The following is a 16,620-nucleotide window of genomic DNA, read 5'->3' on the forward strand; positions in this document are numbered from 1 at the left end:
GATGTCACTAGGCTAATCTGCCCACAGTAATTACAGCACTCTGCCAGTGTGGGGGCTTAATACATGGGTCTCTGTAAGGTGGTCAGTTAGGGGTCTTCACATAGTATGGATGGATTTTTTCTACAACCTCAAAAGAAGAACACAAACCATACCTAATTAGGTGTCAATACCACATCATGGGCAGAAAGGGGAAAATCTGAGTCATAGCTGTTGGGCAATACTTGTCAATGCATGATGTTAGCGACTATGTAGTAAGCTCGGGAATGTTTGAAGGCCAATCAGCTGATTCTTAAAGCCGTTTAGGACCCTCCACCACACTTACATACATGTTGTACCTCTGTGACGGACTTTAATCTGATGTTCCTGCTGGCATGTTTTTAAGTTAGTGGATGTTAACTACAGTCCAGACTCTCACCTGTCTGCTGGTATCAACCACTCGTTCTTTGTTTGTTTTAGAGGGGAATCATTAGCCCACTTGTGACCTTTAACTGGTATGAAGAACCCCCCCAGAACTGTGCTGACTCCTTGAGTTCTATTGCTTTTCTACAGTTGTTTCTTCTGGAATATTTCCATCATCTTGTCGCTGAATCTCATCCTCACACAGAGCCAAGTTCATCTATAACCCAGGGTGCTTCCTCTTTAAAGAAAACAACACTGAAGGCACTTTCACACTTCATTTTTCAAATTACTTGTGGGGTTTTCCTTTTACAGAATGAGTTCTCACTACAAAGCAGATGGAAAACTTTGGCAGTAGAAAAGTGCTTTACTAAGCCTCTCAGGCAGAGAGGGGCATTTTAGGAAATTAAGAGGAGTTAGTCACGAGCCAACTAATATCAGTAAAGAAGAAAAAAGACAATTGGCACAGGTGTTACTCTGACTGAATGAAAAGCAGGGAACTCAGTGCCTTTGTTGCTGGAGATTTATTGAGATTTCTAAGAGTTGCACTAACTCAAAGTAGCACCTGGAGTTGACAGTCTTAAAGTCTTTCTAATGCTTGTCCTCGTCTCTTTCCGATTGTAATTTCACACGTTGCTGAATGACATACCCCACATCCAGCATGCTCCTCTATCCATGACCTCAGCCCTTCCTCCTCAGTCCTCTTGGACTGTGTGTTTTTCTCATACTTCTGTTCATTACTCATCATTTACTCACCATTTATGTGGGATTAGTGTTCCTCTTTTGGTTGGTTTGAGAAAACCAAAGCCATTGTTAGAAGCATACCAAGAAGCTATACTTTAGTTGTATCAGTAACAGTCAGATGAGTCAGTGTTTCAGCTGCTCAGAAAGCCCACAGAAACGACTTGGAAGACATTAATGTTAGTACACTTTAAGTGCTATCTCATCAGCTCACAGGCAATTCATGTTTTCAAGTCCTTTCAAAGGAGGGTTTCTATCTTGCATGGATGCAAGAGATCTATGTTATAAGCACTTCCCACAAAGATGTCATTGTTAAACTTCAGAACTTTGGTGCCCATTATTGTAGATTTACACCCATCTGACTTTTTCCGCCGCCTCACTGATCAATTGCTTTGGGATTTTGCCCATTGTTGAGTACTGATCTGATATCATTGTTTAATAATAGCCTGCATAGGTCATCGTGTAGAGCCATGATAAAGCTTGCAGTTTAATATTTTGCCATACTTACCCACACCTCTCAAAATATTGGCTTTGCAGATATTGAGCTTGTTTAGCTTAAATCTACCCACCCAGAAAACACCTTGGACTTACACATGCTCTCTTTCCTGATAAGGTGGCTCCCCCCTTCTTCCTTTGGGCAGCAGCTTCCTTTAGCCACATTGTACACTGCTGACACATGGTGGTTTAAGTTCAAGTCAATGTAAACATAATATTCAATTGAGCAGATCTGTTCCATTGTCACAGATGCAGATTCAGCTATTTGGGTTATTATTAGTCCAATAATAGTGGTGGGCTTGCTGCAGTGGTCAGAGCTATCTGTGTTACGCAGTATTTAAACCAATCGGCAACCTCCGGTCTCAAACTATGAAGGGGGGGGGGGGCGACGTTTCAGAAGATATTAAGATTATAAGTTTTTGCCCAAATAAGGACATGACTGACTTGACTCCCGGTCGGGAACACATAGCTGTTGGCAAGGAGGCTCAAACTCCGCCTCTTTACGTCACTTTAAGTTAGGTTGATTTCCGCATTTCCAATATGGCTGCCGCCGCCGATTGGCTTCAAAACAGCGCTCAGGAACAGATGGGTGACATCACAGATACTACGTCCATTATTTATACAGTCTATGATTTAAACCTACACCAATTTTTGACCAATACATTACTTGCCAGCTGCCTAATAGTTGTTTTACAGTTGACCACTTGAGTTGACTTTTATAAACAGAGGTTGTCTGCTGCAGCAGAAAAACCGTGCTACAGTCCAATGAAGAATTAAAGTTAATTTAGAAAGTGATGAGGGTAAGGGTGTGACATTAGTGAAGGATCTAACCTTGAAAGATCAAAGTAAGGGAACTACTGAGAGTCATCAGTGCATCACAGGGCGGCTGTGGCTCAGTGGGTAGAGTTGGTTGTCTTACAATCGGAAGGTTGGCGATCCCAGCTCCGGCAGTCACATGTCAAAGTGTCCTTGAGCAAGACACTGAACCCCAAATTGCTCCCACAGTTGTTCAGTGGTGTATGAATGTGAATGAATGAGATTAGCTAACACTGATGGTCCCTTACATTAGCAGCCTCTACCATCAGTGAGTGAATGGGTATGAATGGGTGAATGCGACGAGTAGTGTGGAAACCGCTTTGAGTGGTCAGTAAGACTGGAAAAGCGCTATATAAGTACAAGTCCATTTAACATTTACCATCAAAGGACTTTGCAGTTAAAGCAGAATGCATAGTGTTAAATTTACGTTTCCTCACATTTGCATCCAGAAGCACAAGACTTCACTCCAGTGGTCATGAAAACTCTACTTATAGATCTCTCGCTGTGAACACCCAAACCAGTACGCTGAATGCATCACTTTGCTCACCATCACCACTTTGAAAAGTTTGGATAATTGTACAATTTTTCAGTGATGCATAGTTCCTCTATGAGCCTAAAATCGGAAATCACAGTGAAATGTACATTTTGCACCACATTTCAGAACTCTTAAAAGCTGTATTTGATGCTAACAGCCCTCACAGTGTTCAGAAAACGATAAACAGACGAACTGCACCGACACAAAAGGCTCTTCTGTTCTGGATCAGATCAGAGAATGCCTCTGCAGATCAAAACTGAAGTGGTCACTAATGCCTGGATGCATGACTTCTCCTGTAAAATCCTTTTATGCTTCAGCTGGCTGTAATCACTGCAGTGGTGCAACTTACTGGGAATGCTGTCAGTGTTTTCCTCCCCTCTGTGACCCTGTGCCGTCAGCTGTTGGAGGATCGGCCTTCTCTCTGGCTTGTCCTGAGGGCAAAGGTCAACAGCAGCTGTTTAAAGGAAGAGTCAGAGGGTCACTGACATCATGTCATCTTTAATGAGCCTTTGAAACACACTCACTTGCCTGTCTGTTTAGACACCCAGCTTAAGACAATGAGAATCTAAACAAGACCGGAAGACAGGAGTATGATTAGGATTCAAAGCCTAGAGGAGCAGACATGCAAACACTTCGCTAACAACAGACTTCACTGAGCAGGTCCAGCATGTGCCTCGACGCCAAAACATGCATTCCTGGTTTGACACACTGACACACATCTCACAGAGAAGGCCTGTAATGCCACTCATCTCCGACTTCAGCCAGCATTCATTCCTCTATGTACTGTAGCACAAGTTAACCTGCACCAGCTGTGTATATACACACACTCTAACATGTAGATACATTCACTTCCTGCACCTCAGGCGACTTTCTGGCCAATGAGCTAGCCACCCTGGCCAGTTGGCCCTCTCTGTTAGCACGGACTTCTCCAATCAGCACATTCCTCTTTCTCTAGACAGACACAGGGAGACGGTTTTGGCAGCGCACGCACAGGGTGGGGTAACGCTCATATCCTGTCCCCTGACCCCAGATTACACACACACATACACATACACACACACACACACACACACACTCACACACACACACACACACACACACACACACACACACACACACACACACACACACACACACACACACACACACACACACACACACACACACAGTCACTGTACTGTTTTTTCTCTCATTCTAGCACTCAAAACACCACATTCTTGCTCTCAAAACATGCAGCTTTCCCTCTGTTTTGAAGCAGCTGTCACAGTCACTCTTTCAAACCGGAGCCCTCAGTGTCTGTGAGCCAGTGTGGTCGTGCCAGTCCACGCCTGTTGTTATGTCCCGCACCAGTACAGACTCTGCTCTGTCTGTGTTAATGACCTTCCTCTCTCCATCTTTCCATCCCTCCCTTCCTCCCTCCGGGCACCACTTGGGCACCACCGATCACAGTCTCTTCAACAACAATGACGCTCCAGTCCAGTCCGCTGCAATCAATTTGTTGTTGATTGTTACACTTGCATGTCTTCTCAGTGACTTTCCTCTATAATTAATATGCTGCCGCCAGCATAGAAGAAGGAGAAACGAAGGAATAGAAACTGTAGATCACATTTGCTGTGTTTTTTGTCACAAGTAGATTGCAGGCAAGGTTGTGCAACCAGGCATGAAGTTGGAGCTGAATACAGCTCACCCTGTTTGAGCTTTTTTTACACAGACAATGACAGAGCACTCAATCACACAATCTCTCTTTAAAACACTCTGATTTCTTTCCTTGTACGCTGTGTGCACTCCCTGCTCCCTACTCCCTTCCCTGTTTCTCATAACTTCACAGTCTTGTGAAACCTCAGGATTTCTTTGCCTGGAAAGTATCAGGAAAAAACTCAAACTCAACCCCAAACTGAAAATCTACATACTCAATCCTGAGGAGAGCTTCCTCTCTGTTGTTTTTTCAGGCAAACATCACACTCATGAAGATACTGACCAGGGTGTGTGAGAAAGCTTTTAGACTCAACACACAATCTCAGCCACACATGGGACTCCCACCCAGTGTTGGCTTATGAAGCCCATCACCCTCCAATCTGCTGTTTAATATTTGCTTCCCCTTCTCTCTCCTCAACTTTCTATCATTTCAGTTAAATACACACACACATGGGTTTTTCTGATGTTGAGGTTGAATTATAAAGGTACATTGGATATTACAAAATAGGGTATAAATACTGCTTATGTCATTGAATGCTCTGTGAAGAGTTATTAGCTGATTATTAAACACTGAAATTAAAACTATTGGCTCTATATGTCCTGCAAATGCAAACAAGACCATCAGAGATAACAGCTGCCAGGGTTCTCACGCACACCAAGTCCTGGCAGCACATCATCCCCACTCTCATTCACGTCCACTGGCTCCCTGTAAAGTACTGCATCTCCTATGAGCTCCTCCTCCTCCTCACCTACAAATCCCTAAATGCCCTTGCCCCCCAATACCTGGTTGACCTTCTCCACCAACACACTCCATCCCGGAACCTAAGGTCTTCGGACCTGGGTCTCCTCTCCATCCCCCGGACTAAGCTGCAGACTTTTGGGGACAGAGCATTCAGTGTGGCAGCCCCTACTCTGTGGAACTCTCTCCCTCCCAACATCCGCAGCGCCCCAACCCTGGACACTTTTAGGAACGCAGTCAAAACGCACTTTTTCCTCAAGGCCCTATTCCCTGTTGAATAGTGTTGTACCCCCCTAACCCCCAGACCCCCTACCTGACCATGTGAAGCGACCTTGGGTTTCTTGAAAGGCGCTATATAAATACCAGTTATTGTTATTATTATTATTATTATTATTATTATTATTATTATTATTATTATTATTGTTATTTGTCATCTCCATTATAAGCCTTTCAGTGTTAACGGGTTACTAGTGATACAATAATGGTCAGAAATTAACACTATATTTTTGTAATTGCATGCTATTTTGTCCCAAACCCTACTTAACCTTAAGCATTTTCCTGCTGCCTCCATGATGGAAAATAATAACACTGCTGCACTTTTGAATGGCACATTTCACATAAAACAAAAATTGACCTGAACAAATCCAAAGTTATATGAACTTTGTGTCAAATGGAATTAAAACAACACCCAGTTACTTTGAGAGTGAGCTACCACCTACCACCGAGTTAAGCGTACAGGTGCAGCTGCTCAGAATGATGTCAGCGAGCAACCACATCACAAAAGACCGCAGAGCACTGTTTTGTTTTTGAGTGTGTGAATTGCAACAGACCTATGGATGAAACCAAAATGAAGAAGTTAACTACAGCGGATGCTAAATGGTGTCTGTCAACACTGTGGAAGGTTTCATTACACTCATTAGCTCTTGTTGTTAATATGGACTTACAATCTGTTCCTCACAGTAGGTTTACAAATGTACCTTTTTCTTTTTCTCTTTAACAGTGATCAGTGTTTCCCCTACAACAGCGCCCCCCACCCCTCCTTGGAAGTTCAGTTAATTTTATTTTCTATATAGCGCCCGATCACAGCAGGAGTAATTCAAGGCTACCTCTCTTATAGATCAGGTCTTAAACTTGTTCTTTTATGTAACAGACTAAATATCCTTATGTTATTTATCTTATTTACATAAGATGATGTCATTTCTGTCTCTACATGGTTGCGCGTCTACAATGCTCATCTGTTCTCTGTATCGCACATGGCAGAGTTCTGCCCTGATGCGCACACACACTAACACACACAAACACACAAACACACACACGCACACAGACGAGTACACTCCGTACAGTGGACTGAGGAGGGGAAAAAAAGTTGCAACCACCACAAGAAAAGCAGAAAAAAATCTCTGCCTTTTTGAAGCGCTCTCAGGGACATCTCTGTGAGTAGCAGCCGGAGTAGATCTCCTGCTCCGGGTCCAAGTACAGAAAAGAGTGCTCCACGCTCTGCCCCTGACCATCAGCAAAAGTCCAGTCACCATCGTATTTCAGGTTTTGACCTAACTTGGCAGATAGATAGATAGATAGATAGATAGATAGATAGATAGATAGATAGATAGATAGATAGATAGATAGATAGAAAGAAACATCCAACACCATGACACACCGCCCCCCCTCCCCCAGGCTGTAAACCAAGGGGAAACACTGGTGATGATATATTACGAGAGCAGAAGAGAAGAACTGACTTCTGCTAAATGAACATGTGATGGTAACAAACAACAATATTGCGTTGCTAGTGGAAAGTGCGGAAGGAGCCCAAGCTTGCAAAATCTGAGTAATCAGTGTTAACCCGTAACACATTTGAAAGCTAGATCCTTTAATTGTTTAAAGGTTAGATGACAGAAAGATGTCAAAATGCGAGAGTAAGCAGTTCCATGTCGAACTTCTTAGGTTCTCTGAGACTTTTCTGAATGACACAAGACATAAAGACACAAGCTAGTTGGAGCATTAGCTTTAAAGGCTTAGCTTTATTGTAGATTCTAAGCTTGTCAGTGTACCAGGCATGACGACAATCACATCCATACAGGATGTGTGCATTTAAAAAATAATAACATATTACATTATAATAACATTAGAATATTGTAACGGGCGTGTATCAGTGCATATGTCGCCTTTTACACATCTCTCTTAAGTGGTCAGTATCAGAATGGAAACAATGACACACACACACACACACACACACACACACACACACACACACACACACACACACACACACACACACACACACACACACACACACACACACACACACACACGCACACACACGCACACACACACACATGGCTGTGATTGACTCTCCCTTCTGCTAGTGACTCTCACTGTGTGTTTATCGCCTCACCCCCACACAACCCTCTCCTCCCTGTTATCTTTGCTTTTTCTCTGTTTTTCTCCTCCTCTCACTAGGGTGTAGGGTGGTCTCCCTGTTGTCACGGGTAACAGTGTGGAGGAGGTGTCAGCGGGTTGAGGCTAAGCAGTCCTTTGGCTTGCTGCACTTGACATAGTATAGAGTGTTATCGCTGGACACAGAGGAAGGGAAATAATAACAACCAAGTGAAAGTTTGCAGTAGCCTGTTGTTTGTGTGTACAAGGGAAAAGTATGCACGTGTGTGTGTGTGTGTGTGTTCCCTCCATAAGGTGTGTCTTGCATGCATGTTTGCTACACAGGCAGACTGTGTGTTTTAGGGTCCCCCCGGCTAAGTGGACTTTGTCTTTTTCTTTTGCTTTATGACAAACTGGTGGCGGTGGGAGTCCTGCCAGTTCAAGGCCGACAGACGAGGGGAAGGGTTGGGGCTGGGTGTACAGTGGGAAAAGAGGAGGTGGAGGAGGAGATAAATGGCTGAGTCCCATGTGAAACTTGCTCACATGGCTTCCTTTTCTTCCCAGCTTTCTATCCCAAACTTTTCCTGATAGCCTCCAGTTGTGCCATTGTTCTCCGCCCGGCCCAGTTATCTGCTCGTCACCATAATCATATTTTGGTTTGTAGCCCTGGAGAGACTCTCGTGCTCACATCATGTGTGTTCACCGGGGGCTAATGTCAGCCTAAACAATGCAGTTATCTCCATGCCTAGTTGTAAATGTCCTGCGCTGTCAACATGTGGAGTCTAGTTGATCTACTTTAAAAAGGATTATCATTATGACTCAACCTTTACGCTTGTGCGAGCTAAAGCAGAAGCTGTCTTTGTGAGTGTTGCTTGTACTTTAGCAGAGTTTTTTTCTGTTGGTGAAGTCAGCTGTGTTTGTGTGGTCATTCTGACTAACATAACGCTGTGGTGTCGCTGTCTTCTCTCCTAGGTGACATCACGCAGAAGGGCTATGAGAAGAAGAAAGCCAAGCTGCTGGCCCCCTACATCCCCCATTTGCCAAGTAAGACCAACACTTGTTCTCTTCATTGCTTTACACCCCTTCACTTATAAACCCTCCTTCTGTCTTTAGTTTGTCACTTTAATCTCCCCTGTCAGCATTTTCTGTGCTCGTCACGCTTCAGTGCGGAAACTTAAAGCAAGAACTTTGTGATAAATGACCTTGGTTTACTGGAAGTTACGTCTTAGCTGCTGCCCCCCTCCCTTTGTTTCGTGAAAGGAATGACATTAAAAAACAACTCTGTGATTGTGGTTTACAAGTATGACATTTTTCAGCTGAAAAAACACAGGCAATTTCACTGAATGTCCACTCCAATGGGAAATCCCTTTGTGTAAGTTGTTAAAGGCAATGTCTGGCTGTCTGTGGCACTCTAGTGGACAAAATCGGAACTACACGTATAATAAAAAAAAGAGAACAGTATTAGAAAAAAGCTTTCAAAAACTGTGACAAAACTGTAGCAAATCCTACAGAATATAAAATAAACACTTTGTGCCTCCATGATTTGAACACAGTGTGAACACTGGTCACCAAAATCAATTTACAGTCACAAAAAAAGGGAGGTAACAGAGCTTCTCAGCACTAGTATGAGCGAGTCACCTCTGTCCTCATTGGTGAGCCACTCAGTTGTTTCACACACAGATGACTTGTATGAGGGTGTGGTGTTTCCTCAGGAAAAATTGCACCATGTTAGCAACAGTATGAAAAATCCCTCTTGATGCGTCACAAATCAAAAAAAGTGAAGCACACAACTTTGTTCCATGCTACTGAAGCTTTACCTTGTTTTGGCTTGCATAAAATTGCTCAAGATCTTCAAGGACAACTGTCATTGCCTGCGTTAAATTCCCATGGCTGGTGCACTGGAAAAAATGCCCCTCCAAAAACAAGAAGATAAAACTTATTTCAAGGTACTTTTACCTTGAACTGCCAGTAGAACAAGTGAAAATTTGCTTGGTAAGATTTCTTAAAATAAGATGTAATATTTAGAAATCCTTTTTTTAATGATTTGAAATGTATTCGTTTTAACAAACATTCAAATAAAGACACACAAATCATGACAATACACTTAAATTAAAAAAATAAAATACAAATAGAATAAAACAAAAGACAAAGCAGAACAGACAAACAACAACAACAAAAAAACCCAGACAAAACAAATTCAGCCAAAAAAACATACATTTGATGGATTATTTACAGCAAATATTTAGAAATCTTAAAATTAGCAGGGAAAACTTATTTTAAGCACTATTTTACCAGTGTTTTAAAGCGTAGTGTCTCAGAATAAGCCAGGAATGATAACAATTAGTATTTTTTCACTCAAAAAAAGATTTTGCACTAATAAATTTCATGTCAACTTCTTCATTTGAGATATATTTACCTTAATTTGAGTTGTATTATAGCTGCTCTTCTCTAGGTTTAAGATCATCTTGTACTTGAAATAAGATCTCAAAGTTTAATTTGAGCATTTTGAGATATAATGTCTTCTCATAGTGAGCTGGATATACTAATAGTCAGTCATGATGTTTTTTAAGGATAAGCCAGCTATGCTCAAAAGTAGGTGTTTCATTGTGTGCATGTAGTTTGAGGATGTATATTTTTTATTTTTTTAACAGAGCCTGAAAACTGTAACCTACCTTTTAAAAAAAAACGTTTTCTTTCTTTCTTCCTTCCTTTTATCAATGGAGCTGTTTTCTGATAGATTCCCCAGTAAAATTAATTTACTTAAATCAAGTAAAGGGTTTGTATTAAATCAAGTTTATCCGTCCTCTACAAATAAGATCTTTGCTTGAAAAATGTCTGAAATGTAAAATAAACCTTGTTTCTTCTAAATTACAACTCAAAACAAGATCATTTCAAGATTGTTTGACTTAACAAGATATTTAAGATGCATTGTCTTAAAACAAGTCCCTCTATCTCACTCAAATGTTACTTGTCAAGTAAATTTACCTTAAATCAAGTGGGATAAGACATTATGACTACAAATAAGACAATTTCACTTGGACAGATTTTGAGTTTTTGCAGTTTGGTGAAGTCTGTTGTGTCGTAGACAGCTTGTCCGGCATGTTTTAACAGGTTTTAGGAAGCTTTGAAGCTCCAGAGGTCACCTCCTGCTCCTGCACCGTCCACTCAGGCCTCCTTATCTATCTGAACCGTCCTCTCCTCAGAGGCTTTACCAAGCTCTACTCGAGGAGAGTACAGTTGACTGGAAATATTCTTTGCTCAGATCTAGCCTAGTTTCATGTACTGGTTAACAGAACAAGTGGCTTCAGCCAAGTACATGTCCTTATTTCATTTTATGCTTAGAGGCTCTGTAGTGAAGCTAAAGTTAGAGAGCGTCTCAGAGTACCATATAATATTTATTTTCATTATGTAAAACAACAGTGTGTAATCTGTTCTTGTGCATCTTTTCATGGGTCAATTTTTGTTTGTTGCTCGTACTATTGCCACGTATGTTTTTATTGACATTTACATGTGCTTCTGTTCTGTAGATGTGGACCTATCTCTGCCAGATGTGCAGCTTTCCCCAGGGCACAGTGCTGACCCCAGCCCAAGTCCCGAGGCCCCAGGCCCCTCCACATCTACAGCCTCCAAACACCACCGCGCACACCGCAGTGGAGGGGCCAGGGACGACAGATACAGATCAGGTACATAACAAACATACAGCGGACATCAAACAATCACCCTAACAAACCATTATGATACATTTCCATCCGGTTCTCTCTGTCTCACTGTTTATTCTTAATGTTGATATAGACATCCACACAGAGGCTGTTCAGGCAGCACTTGCCAAGCACAAAGAGGAGAAGATGGCACTGCCAATGCCAACAAAGAGACGCTCAGCCTTTGTCCAGTCTCCTGTAGATAACTGCACACCCCCAGGTATGCTAGACTACGGTAATCAGCAAGTATCTGTAGATGACTATCTCTCGCCCCAATCTTTAAGAAAAACTATAGATGTGTCCTTTCTGGCAAAAAAAGTATTTGATTAAAAAAAGAACTAAATATTCCTGTTTTTTCTTTCTGTCAGACACATCTTCTGCATCAGAGGATGAGGGCTCACTGCGTCGAAAGGCAGCTCTCAGTGCAGTGTTGGCCCAGACCCTGCAGAGCCCTGATTACTGGATCAACCGTTCCGTCCAAAGTTCCTCCACATCCTCGTCTGCTTCCTCAACCCTCTCCCATGGAGAGCCCAAGACCCAGCCCCAACCCCAACCTGCCCTTTCTGTGTTAGCTGACGTTCTGGCCCACACACGTATAGGTAAACCTTGCTGATCGGTATCTCTATTATTAACTGAAACAAAACAGTAATGCTTGGCTGTTGTTAACATTTGTGGTGCTCACTTTCCATTGTTCTCCAGAAAACAGCGTCCCTCCAGATGTGACGACCTCCACTCCGCAAGAGAGAGGGTCCAGAGTGGATCTGCCTCCAGCGGTCAGGGGCATGAGTCGTGGACAGAGCCGCTCCAGCATGCTTGATACTGCTGATGGTACAGTCACAAGCAAAATTGTTTCCAATTGATGTTGGTGGTATAAATATATTAACAACGGTGTATATTTTCTACCATTCTTGGGAGAATAATCCTGTTTTTTTTTTCTATTCCTGAAATTAGTTATTGTCCTCTGGGTGTTGATCTTTGGATTTGTAGGGTTGACCATTTGCATGCTCTAATCATGGCAGCTGACTGACATTCTCTGTTTTACATTGATCGTGTGTGGTGACGGTTTGAGTGTTCTCAAATCAATCAACGTCACGCCCACGTTCAGCCAGAATCGTCCTCAACATCATTCTCATATCACTGTGTGGTGTACGCTGCTAACCACAGATATTTTGTGTTCTTTCTTTTGGGTCCATTAATCCTGTCCCTGTCTTGCCTTTCATTTAAAAAAGGAAAAAGAAAAGGTAATAAAAATCAAAACCTGGGAAGGGGAGGGATGCTGAAGAGACCAGAATCAGCTTGCTTTCCAACCTGGAGTCTGTCTTTCTGTCTCTCTTGTTTGTCTCGTGTTAGAGCGTCTGATGTAGAGAAACTCCTTTTTATTTTCCTAAAGATTGTCCAATCTGTCAGTTTCTCGTCAAGCTCCCCTTTGAATCTTTTCCTGCTGCTGATTCAGATCCTGAATATGTGCTAGTGCGTAGGGTTCTGCCTGTGTGAGCGCGGATGATCAAGTAGAGATTTGTGTTAGAATAGAAATGCATGTGTGGGTGTGTGCGCGCGTTGTTGTGGTTGTTTGTTTGCATGTGCTTGTGACGGTGATCGTTCTTGATGTTTTTCCAGGCGTGCCTGTCAACAGCAGGGTTTCCACCAAGATCCAGCAGCTGTTAAACACACTCAAACGGCCTAAGAGACCACCGCTCAGCGAATTCTTTGTGGATGACTCAGAAGAAATTGTAGAAGGTGAGAAACATTAATCACATATCCACTCAGGTTCTATTTTCCCTCTCTCTTAATGTGAAACAATCACTGGAGTAACCCTTAAACAATTTAAGACAAGGATTTTACTGTCTTACATAGTCTGTTAAAGAAATGCACAATTTGTTGAAGAAGTTGCTTTATTTAGACATTTTGTGTGCTAATTGTGTGACTTTTGATGTTCGATTTTTCTGATTACTTTCACAGTAACTGAAATGGTTAATATATATGGAAACTATGATTTATTTGTCATTAATTGTAGCTCAACAGAGAGAAAATTTCCAAAATGAATTAATCCACCATTTTGCACTATGAGGAGAACCACTATTTAAATGTAACCCACATTGGTCATGTGTGGTGCTTTGAAATCCTCTCTGCAGACAAGCTTGCTCACTGTCAACATGCTCTCTTTGCCTTACTCATGTCTTTTGACAGTTATGATCATTTTTATGACATACTTCTATACCTGTGTCTCTCTGTCCAGTGCCCCAGCCGGACCCCAACACCCCAAAGCCAGAGGGACGTCAAATCATTCCAGTGAAGGGGGAGCCCCTCGGAGTGGTCAGTAACTGGCCCCCGGCCCTTCAGGCTGCACTGGCCCGATGGGGAGCCACGCAGGCCAAAAGCCCTGCTCTCACTGCTCTGGATATCACTGGCAAACCCCTCTACACTCTCACATATGGTGAGCAGGTCTTAAAATGATGGAAGTGTTAATGCAGACAGAAAAATCTGAGGACATTTTTGATTACCTTTAAAATTCAAGAAAGCCAGAATCAGTACTCTCTTGGTATTGTGCCCCCTGCTTGTAAATGTCAGATATATCTCTTGCATATAAGCTGATTCAACTGAATAGAATACTTGTTGGCCTGGGCAGAATAACACCTACATCTCCTCTATTGTGGAGCTACAGTGGGCTGTGGAGTTCAACTATCTTGGAATATTTATAAAACAGCAAGAAATGGTAAACAAGCAGTGAACAGGACATAACTCATTCTTCCCTCGTCGTCTTCACAGGCAAACTTTGGAGTCGCAGTCTGAAACTGGCCTATACACTTCTGAATAAACTGGGCACCAAATCAGAGCCTGTGCTGCAACCTGGAGATCGGGTAAGAGGCAGTCAGTCTTTAATCCGTCTGTGAGTAAAGGAGTGTAACGTAAAATAGTATGATATGACAAAGTGTATTTTATTCTTCTCCTCAGGTGGCGCTGGTGTACCCAAACAGTGACCCTGGCATGTTCTGGGTAGCTTTCTATGGCTGCCTGTTAGCTGAGGTCATCCCGGTGCCCATTGAAGTCCCACTGTCACGACAGGTAATGATGCCACTGTGGTCATCAGTGATAAATATGTAATCACACACACATATATAACAGCCAAACAAAGATAGTTAATGTCATATATGTGCTTCAAATCTAAATGATGCCTCTGGTTAACAAAAATATGGATTTATTATACGACCAATATATTGACAGTTAGAAATGAGTGGTTTAATTTTAATAGCGTTTTATACTGCCCTCAACTTGTGTGTCAAAAGTCTCTTGACCCTTATCTCTCTTTGTAGGATGCAGGCAGCCAGCAGATTGGCTTCCTCTTGGGCAGCTGTGGGGTCAGTCTGGCGCTGACCAGTGAGGTGTGTCTCAAAGGGCTGCCCAAGACACCAAACGGAGAGATCATCCAGTTCAAAGGTCAGTATGAAGGTCACCAGATGCTGCTTACTTAGCAGAATTCATCTTTAACTCAGTCTCTTTGGGAGTAATTAGATGGCCTCATTAAGGAGAATATACATGATGGTATTCTCTGGCCAATTGAAGGACTCAGTATGTCAGTGACTCCAATTATTCTGCTTGTAAAGTGTGTTCCCCTTTGACCTTGAAACAAGAAGGTGCCTTGTGAAGTCTGATTTAGTGTGATTGAAATTTGTTGTCCCTAAACACACTTTCATTTTGCTTTGTGTCAGCTGAAATAATTGAATGTTTATCTTGTGTTGTTGTGATGATGTTTACCAGGATGGCCAAGAATGAAATGGGTTGTGACGGACACGAAGTATCTGACAAAACCATCCAAAGATTGGCAGCCTCACATACCCACTGCCAACACAGACACCGCCTACATAGAGGTACTTTCTAGAATATGAAATAACACTTAGCAACTTCTCATCTTTGGGTTATTGAACCATCTGATTTAACTGAATACATACACTACCGGTCAAAAGTTTTAGAACACCCCAATTTTTCAAGTTTTTTTATTGAAAATTATGCAGTTCAATGTCTTATTGTGCTCTGAAATGAAAACATCGAACAAATAAACATACTGAATTTCAGAAACAAATCATGGAATCAATTCATAAACCAAAATGTAGTCCAAACTTTTGACTCATGGAAGTAGCCAACTTTGGCCCCTTTTACTGCCCATTTATTAAGCAACAGATTACTTTCTGGAGTACAAGACTGTTCAAATATTGCCCACGAGGGTACGGTACCACAGTGTGTTCCAACCTTTTATTAACAGTCTATGGTTCCAACACTACTTTTACGCAGACAGAGGGACTTGGAAGTAATCAAGGACAGTTGGGACACCTGTAAGAATTGGTAGCACTGGTGCGCTGGTGGCCTAGTGGTCTAGGCACCCCACGTACAGAGGCTACAGCCCTCGTTGCAGGGGTCGCCGGTTCGATTCCCGGCCGGTCAACCATTTCCTGCATGTCTTCCCCCGCTCTCTACTCCCCACATTTCCTGTCTCTCTTCAGCTGTCCTATAAAATAAAGTCAAAAAGGCCAAAAAATATAACTTAAAAAAAAAAAAATTGGTAGCATCAACTTTCAAGGCTTGACTAACCTCAATTGCTGCAAAACAGCAACCCATTTATTGTTCCCTGAAAAAGACCTTTTCTTATAATTCTGAAATGTACATTCTTTTTTCAGTTTTGGGTAATCTGACCCTCTTTTTTACCTCTGGCAGTTCACCACTTACCTTTGTACCATTTAATGCAATTCAATGGACGTGATCTGCTTTGATTTCAATAAAAAAAGTGGAAAAATTGGGGTGTTCTAAAACTTTTGACCGGTAGTGTATAAAAGAACGAAAGGTCTAGCTGTCTTTATTCTGAATGTTTTAAATCTACTTTGTATCATTCCTCCTGTTGTTCTGTTAATGCTTTGTAAAGAGAGGACTGTTGAAGTGCCTAACAGGAACTTTACACATGTATGGTTGCTGACATGCATTTTCTTATTGCGATGTCTGTCCTTGTCTGTATGTTTTTCTTCACTATAGTACAAAGCGAGTAAGGAGGGGACAGTGATGGGAGTTGCTGTGTCCAAGATCTCCATGCTGACTCACTGTCAGGCCCTGTCGCAGGCCTGTAACTACTGTGAAGGTCAGAACTC

At 42.2% G+C, this 16,620-nt stretch overlaps 1 protein-coding gene across 2 annotated transcripts in view; it reads left to right on the plus strand.

Moving 5' to 3' along the window:
- Window positions 1-16,620, plus strand: part of dip2ba (disco-interacting protein 2 homolog Ba) — a 61,673-nt gene that overhangs the window by 24,356 nt on the left and 20,697 nt on the right. The window contains exons 2-14 of one of the 2 annotated variants that reach the window (XM_034695662.1): window positions 8,763-8,834; window positions 11,318-11,473; window positions 11,583-11,708; window positions 11,857-12,087; window positions 12,188-12,316; window positions 12,718-12,729; window positions 13,106-13,225; window positions 13,725-13,922; window positions 14,255-14,346; window positions 14,441-14,551; window positions 14,800-14,923; window positions 15,245-15,354; window positions 16,508-16,610. In XM_034695662.1, the coding sequence (XP_034551553.1) occupies window positions 8,763-8,834; window positions 11,318-11,473; window positions 11,583-11,708; window positions 11,857-12,087; window positions 12,188-12,316; window positions 12,718-12,729; window positions 13,106-13,225; window positions 13,725-13,922; window positions 14,255-14,346; window positions 14,441-14,551; window positions 14,800-14,923; window positions 15,245-15,354; window positions 16,508-16,610 (1,584 nt within the window). The remainder of the gene's footprint in view (window positions 1-8,762; window positions 8,835-11,317; window positions 11,474-11,582; window positions 11,709-11,856; window positions 12,088-12,187; window positions 12,317-12,717; window positions 12,730-13,105; window positions 13,226-13,724; window positions 13,923-14,254; window positions 14,347-14,440; window positions 14,552-14,799; window positions 14,924-15,244; window positions 15,355-16,507; window positions 16,611-16,620) is intronic. The other variant, XM_034695663.1, reaches the window with a different exon arrangement.

This window comes from Notolabrus celidotus, chromosome 11 (genome assembly GCF_009762535.1).
Source record: "Notolabrus celidotus isolate fNotCel1 chromosome 11, fNotCel1.pri, whole genome shotgun sequence".
Taxonomy (NCBI): domain Eukaryota; kingdom Metazoa; phylum Chordata; class Actinopteri; order Labriformes; family Labridae; genus Notolabrus; species Notolabrus celidotus.